The 11,330-nt window shown below is 37.8% G+C and overlaps 1 protein-coding gene across 1 annotated transcript; it reads right to left on the bottom strand.

The window, feature by feature from the left end:
- Positions 1-7,142: 7,142 nt before the first annotated feature.
- Positions 7,143-8,861, bottom strand: LOC148103832 (tripartite motif-containing protein 16-like). The gene has a single exon (XM_087834433.1). The coding sequence runs from the start codon at positions 8,838-8,840 to the stop codon at positions 7,164-7,166; it is 1,677 nt and encodes a 558-aa protein (XP_087690559.1). The 5' UTR covers positions 8,841-8,861; the 3' UTR covers positions 7,143-7,163.
- Positions 8,862-11,330: the final 2,469 nt, after the last annotated feature.

Genomic DNA, 11,330 nt, shown 5'->3' with positions numbered 1-11,330 from the left:
TGGACTGACAGTTTCTCTACAGTAAACAAAAAGACAGAAGAGTTACAGAAGATTTATAAAACAAGCTTCATGATTACACCACCACAAACATACAAATAATAATAAAACATACTAAGAAATATTTATATTGACTGACAAAATTATTGATTTTAATTATCTGACCTTTTATTAATAGCTTACCATTCAACAAGTAATAAAAAAGTTTTTTAATAATTATTATATTGAAAGGACTAATGATTAATACATTTACAATCATTTATCATTCAGAATTATTTCATGCAGTTATTGTTGGTGGCAAAAGCATTATTTTTATAAATTAAAAAAATAATATTTGCTATTATAAGCTTGGATGCATATTTCAAAGTACATATAAGAACTGGTTTTAATCGAAGCAAAAATTGACAGGTGATTTATCCATGGCATAAATTGTAGTAACGGAGAAGGAAGGAGGAACTGGAGACTTTAGTTTGTTTGCTTCTTTGTTTGTATTTCTTGTTCACTAATATATTGTTACTGTTTACTTGTTAAAAAGTAAAGCCATATATGACATACATACATATTAGAACAAATGATAGCATTATTAAAATTCAATAAATGATAACATTAACAATGATCAATACATACTATTATAATTTTAGACAAATTTTAACAGTACATTGGCTTTGATAAAATTTTACTAATTGTCAATATAAAAATGTTTAATATAATATTAAAAAAATATTATTATAAGGTCCAGGGGCGATTTTAGCCCATTTTTGGGGGTGCTTCAGCACCCCCAAAATGAATCAAAGCACCCCCAAAGATTTCTTACTTTTTTTGACAATATTTGCTGTTTGTGTGACATATTACTAAAAATATAAAAAGCATACAGTACTGTACTTGTTTGAGACGTAACATTTTAACAACAAAAGTATAGATAACCCCCCCTCCCCCCCTCCCAAAATGGTTTGTTCCAGCTCTCTCCTGCTCTGGCTCTAGCGCTCTTGCTGCCAGAGCGATGGTGGCTGAGACACAGCGGAGCGGAGGTGTGAGTGCCTGGCTTAAAACAGGACATATTAGCTGCATTTAACCTTCAGTTACTCTTTATATAGTTAGGTAGGAGTCAGACCATGTTTCTTTTTAGCTGAAAAACATTACACCAGGTAACCTGCAGTGTTGAAAACGTGTTTTCCGACAATGTTTGCTACCCTACAATCCGTCCTGCTCTGTAGTAAATTCAGCGACATTTCACCGTCCTGTTCCTCCCATTGAAATGTATACAGCCTATTTAAAAATCTAAAACTTTAAATTTTCCGTAGCCTAAAGTTGTTACCACTGTCCTGTTTTAAATGGATACTAACTAGCTAACTGACTGAATGCCCATTAACCTTATAACTCCTGTTGTGTGTGTGTGCGTGTGTGCGTACAGAGAGACAGCCAGGTTCATAATGGATATGAGGAAGTTTTTTCAAAAAAAAGGAGCCACATTCAGGTAAAAGTGTAAAATCAAATGATCCATCAATCAAGAATAATGTTGGATCAGTGTTTCAATATTTATATCTTTTATTAGATGTGCATGTGGTTTGGTTATTTGCCTTTTGGTTGAAAGTATACTGAGAGAGGACTTTTTTATTAGTGATCTTAATAGTATTTTTTCATATTAATTTAATTTTCATCTAATTTAATACAATCTCTTTGTGTATGATTGTCAGTCCAAAGAGGGAGAGAGGAAAGAGGGGAATGTGAGGAGAAAGTACAAGGTCAGGAAGAACCAGGTAAGAAAACAGACAGGGAACAGTGACAGGCACAACAGAAACCTGATTTTACTCACACAATCTGGAAGTTATGTTCTCCCTATATTAAAGCTGCTATACAGAATCTGCAAAACAAACTGGTTTGAAACATTTTGACCGTCGTTAACAACATTCCAACATAACATTATAATTGATTGGGGAGATTAAAATTAATGATATATTTTTATGTGGTTCAGCCACAACTCTACTAAAACCTCAGCCAGTAATAGGTAGGCCAGCTTTTGGACCGTCCAGTTGTCTGTATGACTGCCGCAGTACGTACATCACATTTGCACACTATCAGAAAGTGCCAAACAGCCCTGGTGGAGTGAGGAGCTGTAAAGAGAAGCAGAGTGCTCTGTTTATATTCTAAAAATGTTTTAAGCTTGTTTCAAAGATTCTGTACAGCAGCTTTAAATGTTTTCCAAAAGCACACATACACTTCTCAGTGTTTCTCAAACTTTTTACAGTGTGTACCACCTGATAAAATGTCAAGCTCTCCTAAGTACCACTATGAAAGCATGAAACTCATAAATCTTACAACAGAAAATTAGTATTATTAAATTAGTAAAATTAGTATCTGCATACATTGTACACATTGTATACATTCTACCACAGGCAAAGTTGCCTCCATTTTTATAGTTTTTATTAATATTATGTAATAATTTATTTGTAACAATTTATTCTGTTTTGGGAGTGTTTTTATGTATCTGTACTATATTATACATACACATTAAATGTGAATCTCTGTCCAAAAAATGCACTCAGTTTACTTCTTACTCACTATGAGCATCATTCATTATTCTCACCCAGTAATTAAGGTTAGGATATGTATTTTTTTTATTCCAATCCATTCTTCTTTAGCAGCATTTTAATAACCTTGATCAGATTTGATGGTTTTGTTACAGACTTTTCAAAAAAGTGTTTTGCTTTTCTTTCACAAATGTGGGGATTAAATTGTGTTAAAATGTAGAAAACAGTGATGTCATGTTTTGTGACGAGGACCCAGGCACAGAGAGACTTGATGAATTTAAGAATCTTATGATTTAATAAAGAAATTTGCAGACTTACACAGAGATGGTAAAATTATGATGACTGATAACGGAGATGAAGACAACAGACGATGAGGACAGGGAGGAACAGGGGTTTAAATGCACCAAAGTGACAGTCAGAGAGAACTCGGGACAACATTTAAGGATGCAGGGACTGACAGAGACAGGTTTATCTTGCCTGGCTGGGCAGCTCTCCGGGTGCTCAGCACCCCCAAAGCTCTGATTCTAGAATCGCCCCTGATAAGGTCTTATCCAAATATTAAAGAATCAAAGAAACACAGTCACAGTAACTGGTGAGTCCTGATGTTATTACCTGAGCATCACCCCAGGATAAGGTTGTAGAAACATAGAAGTAACATTTGTTGTTGTTCTCAGTCTAACCAGCGGGACATGATGAAGGCCTCTTGAGAACATAGCACTCATCTGAAGACAAAGCAAACATATTGTGTGACAAAATGCTGACTCAATTCCCCCTTTACTGGAATAATTATAATTATGGTCATTAACTTGTGTTTTATTGGTAATAGTTTTACTTTTCAACAAATTTCAACTGGAAAATGTGTCATTTTCTTCCTTTAGATTTCTATTTTTGAAAACATGTATTTAAAAATAGATCTTATTATTTGGACAGCTGTATATAGCCCATTGACATGCACAACATTCAGTATGATACTAGTAACATACTTTTATACTTACCCTGAGCAGCGGTCAGAGCCATCATTGCACAGAGAAGTGCAGATGCAATCAGCAGCTTCATGATGATATTTAGTGTCTCTGTAAGAAACACATTAACAAAAGTGATTAGCAGTTTGATATAGAAAGGATAGAAGATCCTCAGCGTATTTGTAACATACGTGTCAGTAGAATGTCTTCTCCTCTTTCAAGTGTCAGCCTGTAGTTTAACCTCTCCAGTGTAGAGATGAGCACTTATATACACTTTCTTATATTTACATTTCAATACCAGGAAGAAATGCACTAAAAATACAGAGTATGTTTTGATTCCATGCTTCACTACTCCTGTCTTTACCAACCTCACGCAGTTCTCTCCACCCAGCTTGAATTTCATGGATGTTTAATTTCATTTATTGACTGCTGGCCACCAAAATGTCACGCTCCTGGGTCTTTGGCCCAGTGTAAATGTGTTTGGACTTTTGATTCTGGGTTGTTTAAGGTTCTGTTCCTCGTTTTGGTTTACAGTTGTGATCCCTCTGTTTATATTTGTTTTCTTATGTCTTCTTAGTTTTGTTTTCTAGTCTGTAGGTTTCTGTTATCATGGAGCACGGAACAGGGGAGTTTCCATGCCCCATGTTGAGTCAGCCTTAGCCCTTCCATTTAGTCTTGTCTCTGCATTCGGTGTTCTCTTTCTTTCTCCCAGTCAGTCTTGTTCCCATGTATGTTTCTCCACTGGTCTCAGTGTCACACCCAAGTGCTTCATGGTGATATCGGAGTATTTCTATAAAAAACAAAATACCTAAAATGGGTAACAGATCAATAAAGAACTTTGGACAGCCATAAAATAGACAGTTTAAAAAAAAGGAAATGAACAAATCAGATTTGATACGATTTGATTTGACAAAGTTTCATTGCAGCAACTCAAAGAAACGTTTGGCAGTGAATTGCGTTTCAAAAGGAAACTGAGCGCAACACTAAAAAGCTATTTAGACCTTCCACCTGTGCCTAGTTCTTTTTATGATTTTGTATAATAATCTCTCCATGGCTCTGTTCTACCTATGAGCAACTATCAATGAAAATTATGGGAAAATCTAAACGGGTAAAAGCGTATGCCTGCTGAGCGGCACGGGGGAAATGGCTTTCCAACAAACAAATAAACCAAACAATTAACCACGTTTGACAAAAAGCCATACATGTGACTCTCTTATGGATCAGGCAGCATGTTATGGAGTCGTGTGTCTTTAACTTGCTGAACCACATCCCTACAAACACTCATCAGAGATCCGTTTCTCTGTATTTTAGCACTCTTAATCTCTCTGTAGGCTTATGTATCGCTGTTGTAGCTGAATCTGGTTCCACTCAGTGAACCACGGTCCGTTTTAAGATGATTTTATGATCGCTTTAAATCCGTCCTCGTGTCTCGTTTTCATGGTTACACTGCGCTCACTGTCCTTTTTCTCCACATTACAGACTTAATTTCACGACGGCTCATTTATTTATTATTTATTTTTCCGTCGTCGCCTAATGTTTGATTTTCATTCAGCTCTATCATAGCCTTCATCCTCTCTCCTGCCATCAACTTCTGCTCTTATTTCACTTCCTGATAAGTCACTTCCCTCTGCTGTCTCCTGTCCAGTCACAGTCCAGTGGGCTAAACTTCACGCCAAACTCTCGCCGACCCTCCCCCTGCTCCTTTGCTCTTCTGTGGTTTATTTATGATCACAGGTCATCCATGAATTCTTCTGCACTATATCATTAAATAAGGAATGAGCAGGAGAGACAATAACATAATGAATTGTACTCACTACCATTCAAAAGTTTTAGAACACACCAATTATTCTAGTTATTGCAATTAAAGTTTCATGTCAAATGTTAAAGTCCAATGAAAAGATTGAAAAGGTACAAATGTAAGTGATGAACTGCAAGAGGTTAAAAAAGGTAAGGTTATAATAATAATAATAATAATAATAATAATAATAACAATAATAATAATAATAATAATAACAACAATAATTAAAACTTTATTTATTTCAAACTCTTCACAAGAACCACAACATGCTTCACAATAATATAAAACAGATTTATATAAAACAATACAACTGCTCATACAGCACAACTCTAGTTAAAAGCCAGTCTAAATAAATGAGTCTTTAGGGTTAACCCCATAAATCACATGTTTATTCTTGTGGAAAAAATGAAATGTGTTACAGACATACATTGCATACATTAAAATACATTAAATGCATTAAAAACATTAAATATATTAAAATACATTAAAATCACTAGTGTCTTATAATTCTTGTCAAAAACATTCCTGATGACATGATACACAGTAATATGTGTTTAAAACACTGTTAATGTTCTGATTTGATGACAGATTTCACCAGGTGCAGGACATACACATTTCTGAAATTCTGATGCAGATTGCCATGATTAATGACACAATGCACTTTATTATTTAAGCTTAAATCAGCCTTTAAAACATAGCAGAATGCAAAACATGTGGACAGGCTGAGCTGAGCTACCTTAACTTCCACTCCATCCCTTTTAGCAGGGTGAAGGCACATCTCTAGTGTTATTAATCAGATTTCAGGTTCATCGTGACTTGCTGAGCACAGAAATGCATTATTAAAGTCCATTTGTCAATTTTATGGTCAAGGTCCTGTTTTGGGATTTTTATGGTCATTCCATTGTATAATTCTATCACATGTTTGCTACACATTTTACTTTTGTATCTTCCCTCATTTCAAACACCACGAAGTCAAAAGCTACTATGTCCATGCAGAAAGAGTCAAAATTGTGTGAGTGCACAATAAATATTTAAGATAACATAACTCTTTATTGTCATTGCACAGTCATACATAGTACAGTAGTACAATGAAATTGGAAAAGTGTCCTACGTCGGCACTACATATAACACAACACGACACGATATGACACATCACAACGCAACACAAACAACACAACACAGTATATTAACTTAGTAATAAAAAAAGAAGAATAAGTGTATGTGTATTGCACACTGTTATTATTGCATTTCCATGTACAGCCAAACATTCCAACTTTTAAAACAGAAACTGGTCAAACTTAACCCACTCTGTCTCTGTACAGCAGCTGCACATTCAGTCAGATTAAACAATTTAAAGGACTCAGCTTAGGGAAAATAAACATTTCTATTCTCCACAATATAGAGGTCCATATTATTTGTTTTTATAGTTAAAAAGTTTAAATATACTTTGTTTACATTATATAGTTTCCCTTACGCAGTATGATTCGGAGGCATGTCGTATATTTTCATTGCTATGTAGATGTAACCCATCTTTATCTATCCACAGCACTAGATGGCAAAAACAATTAATTAACTGCAGGAATGCCTCAAAGACATGGATGACCTTGAATTTCTTGGTTCTGAATTGAGATGAAACAGATGTGGCACAATGTCTCAAGTTCATTGGAATTGAGGTTGTGCCGTGGTTATCAGCCATAAGAACAAATTCAGATTTATATTGATGTAAGGGATATAAATGTAAGTACAGTTTGAATCAGTGCAATATTATTTTCACACATCAATGGACCACTGAACTTCTCAGCTTCTAAAATGTAAAGCCTCATTTAGAAACTACACAAGTACGTATAATGGTCAGGGATCAACATGAACCTGTCTTCTCTATTTGACTTTAATCAACTCTGCAGTGTCTCCATCAGAGTGACAAAACCGAAGTCCGGCATAGAGCGGCTGAGTGAATGTGGTCTGGACTCTGTGGAGGAGAGTCATGGTTTCAGAGACGCTGTAGAAAGACAGAATACCTGCTCTGTGATCCAGGTACACTCCTACTCTGGAGGACCGAGGACCTGAGAGGACAGTTTGGACTTTGTTGTGCCAAAATTTATAGCTGTTTGTGTCACAACGTAATGCCCAAGATTTGTCATTGTATCCAAGAAAACATTCATTTAGGCCTGTTTTTCTGCTGATATTCTTCAATGTGACTGCTACACAAACTCCTCTGCCTCTCCACTCCACCTCCCAGTAACAACATTCAGTCAGACTCTCTCTACTCAAAACCTGATAACATCCAGTGAATCTGTCTGGATGATCAAAATAAAATTGTTGTTGGTTCATAAATGTTGCTTTTCTGTTCCCCTCAGATAATAACAGATGTGTGTATGCTGTGTTTGGATCCAGTGTGATTTCACGTGAATATTTTAAGAATCCAGCTCTGGTCTTTGGCTCTGGTGGTGACAGTAAAACATCCACTTCAGTGACTGTCAGTGAGATGTTTGTCCATTCCTCTCTCAGAATGTCCTGTAGTTTATCTCTGGTCTCTGACACAGCTGCTGTCACATCCTCAAAGTAGCTCAGAGGACGAATATTGATGCTGGATGAGTGTGTAGACTCACTGAGTGCTGACAGTGAGGGGTAGTTGTGTAGAAACTGGTTGTGATCCTCTGTGTGTGAGAGCTGCTCCAGCTCGCCGTCTTTCCTCTTCAGCTCAGCGATCTCCTGCTCCAGCTTCTCCTGAAGCTCTTTGACTCGACTCACTTCAGTTTCCTGCTGGGATCTGACCTGCTGCTTCACATCAGAGCTTCTTTTCTGGAGGAGACGGATCAGCTCAGTGAACATCTTCTCACTGTCCTCCACTGCTTTATCAGCAGAGCCATTGATGGCCTCCACCTCCTGTTGAAGCAGCTTCACATCTTTCTCTCGCTCCTGGATTCTCTGCTGGATGTTTAGTCGTCTCACCTCGAGCTCCTTCTGCTTCTCAGTCCTTTCTGCTGCAGCTGGGACTGTTTCATGGCCTTTATGTTCATCAATTGTGCAGAGATAACAGATACTCTGCTGATCAGTACGACAGAAAATCTTCATCACCTCATCATGACGAGAGCAGATGTTCTCCTGGAGCTTCTTGGAGGGGGCCACCAGCTTGTGTTTCTTTAATGGAGCTGCATCATAGTGAGGTTGGAGGTGTTTCTCACAGTAAGAAATCAAACAGACTAAACAGGACTTGATGGCTTTCAGCTTCCTCCCAGTGCAGACATCACAGGCCACATCTTCAGGTCCAGCATAGCAGAGATCAGCTGGAGCAGCTTGGAGTCCAGTCTTCTTCAGCTCCCCCACCAACTCTGCTAACATGATGCTTTTCTCCAGGACAGGCCTTGGTGTGAAAGTCTTCCTGCACTGAGGGCAGCTGTGGATTCCCTTCCTGTCCTCTTCATCAAAGTGGGCTTTAATACAGTTCATGCAGTAGCTGTGTCCACAGGGAATAGTCACCGGATCCTTCAGTAGATCCAAACAGATGGAACAAGAGAAGGTTTCTCGGTCCAGCTGAACTCCTTTCTGCGCCATTTCTCCTCTCAGTGTCAGTGACTGTGTGAGTTTCGCTTCCTTATAACTGAAACTAGTCTGAGCTCTGATCTCAACAACACATGTTTCTGCAGTGAATGGAGCCTGTGTGAGCTTTTATACGTCACCACATGTTGGTTACACCCATCTTCAAAGTGCAGATCTGAAGGGGAGGGAACGAGGAAACACGTGGACAGAGAGGAGGTGCTGTGTTTAAGAGCAGGAAGAAGAGGGAGGGTTATCAGGCTGTGCTTCACTCCAGGAAGAGGAGCAGTTTGAGAGCGATACTGATACTGTTTGTTTAACCCTTTAGTTTCTGCTCACTCCAACTTTTAAGCTTGTTAACACTTTCTTCTATATAAATAAACTTCCCTTTAGAAATGTCAGAGTTCTCACCGAAGTCAACAAACTGTGCTTCAGTTTTAGTCAATGCAGGAGGATAATGATCCTAAACATACTGACATGATGCTTGTTTATTTCATTTCAATTGTTTCTCTCCCTCAAACACCATCAGAGGTGAGAGGGTGCAGCAGGTGTAGTAGTTGGTATATGAGTCAGTAAACAAATTAAAGTGTTTTCAAACACATTCAGCTCCACAAAAATATGATAAATGTTTGACAGAAATAATAAAAAGAAACTCTGATCCTTCTTTAAAAGTTTTTTTTCTGTTATTACGGTCGAGTTGATCACAAGTTCTACAATCATTTTTAACAGGAACGTGGCTAAATACAGGTATGTGAGAACCAGTCAAAAGTGGTCTAGACATTCTGTACTTAAGCAGAAGTACAGACACTAGTGTTAAAAAAACCTTTACTACAGTAAAAGTTGAAGTACTTTTTTTTTTTTTCTAACTTTTTTACTCAAGTAAAAGTAATTAAGTATAGGCTTTGAAATGTACTCAAAGTCAAAAAAGTAAAAAGCAGTTCTTTGCAGGATGTTTCTCTCACCTATTTTTTTATAAACCTAACTGAACCTTGTGCTATAGTAATGTAATTACTGTACATAATAATTACTGTAATTATTAATTCTAATCGTACTCAACTTGAGTCAGAAGAAAAAGAAGGAAAATTTTTTTTAAATCGCAATTTTTTTAATGCCATTATTGTACAAAGTGCCTTTGCCTCTTAACAGGAAAATGAGCACAGTCAGAGGTTAAAGTGAGATTCAGCAGGTGGAGAAACCAAAAAATTAGTTTTAATCGCTCAGTGGTGGGGAAAAAAATCACAAGTTTGCCCGGCCCATCGGAGCCATCCGTGGAGAGGAAGCAACGATCGCACCGCCAGCCCGGCACTCCACAGACAGATGTTTGGACTAGTTTACAACTGTTGAGAATAGATTCCTTAATATAGATCAGAGTTAAAGAGAATATATTTGGGGATTGGTTGTAATATTACAATATGGAGGTTAATAGGAATACAAAATAGAAAATGGGCCTGGGATGGGAACAAAGAACTCAGGTGCAGGCCAGGAGGACAATCAACACCCACCCCCAGGGCAGAAAGCAAGAGTTACTGAGGGTGAGGGGCAGACAAAGGGCAAAAGGGACACTACCTTAAAAGGAGATGGGGGTCAGGGTGTCAGCACCCTTGGCCACTGTACTTGTGTATTTCCATTGTGGGGGTGTTTACTGTAGGGGGGAGGAGACCAGAGGTTTTAACTGTAACTGTTTTGTGGAGTTCTTTAGATCAGCCTTTAGCATAGGATGCAGTGTGCTGATCTCCAGATGCATCTGTAAGAATAATGGGTAATAAAAGGATTGTGTGAAACATGGAAACATCTCAGTGTGATCTCTACCAGGACCAAAAGAATCGCAGAGACCGGCGTTGTCGCAACACAACAGCTTAGTAGCTTGAATAGTGCCTTTGCAAAAACAGCATTTGCATACACTCAAGTGAATAAATACACACCCAAGAGCATTTAAGCTACATAACATAATGTGATCAGAACTCACCTTCTGGCAATCACACACAGCAACAAAGCAAGGGAATAAATATTGCCGGTGTTACAGACTAACTGGTGTTACAGATTAACTGGTGATGGTCAAACAGATGTGTGGTAGACTTGCTTTTCAGGAGCCGCTGCCAACAAACTAGGAAAAGGCATCATTTAAGAAAACACCAGGAACACTGAAGCCCATCGCATTGATCAAGCAGGACTCATGATTTTCACCAGCAGCTCCCTCACAGGGAAATCTTCAGCACTCCTCCGTAGGCCCGCCCCAGGAGATGGATAAACCCAGCATTTCATGAACACTGTGATGAGACCTTTGGTTTGTGTAATGTTATTAATACTCTGATACTCCCCAGAGGCTCCGGACTTTTACATAAACATAATATATTCAGTCCTGTAGAAAGTTATATATTTAAAAATATATGATCCTCTCTGGTTACTCTGGTATGAATAACTAAATAACACACTATCTGCAAAAAACTGTGAAAGAATTCCAGATGAAAAATTTGTAGTTCAACATAGGGCTGCTCAATTAATCGAATT

The sequence above is a fragment of the Neolamprologus brichardi genome, chromosome 3, assembly GCF_056152115.1.
Source record: "Neolamprologus brichardi isolate AB-2024 chromosome 3, ASM5615211v1, whole genome shotgun sequence".
Lineage (NCBI taxonomy): Eukaryota > Metazoa > Chordata > Actinopteri > Cichliformes > Cichlidae > Neolamprologus > Neolamprologus brichardi.
This window is presented reverse-complemented; position numbering and strand designations above follow the sequence as displayed.

Excerpts from the sequence above, each read along its gene's own strand:
- LOC148103832 (XM_087834433.1), bottom strand. The coding sequence starts at position 8,840 with ATGGCGCAGAAAGGAGTTCAGCTGGACCGAGAAACCTTCTCTTGTTCC.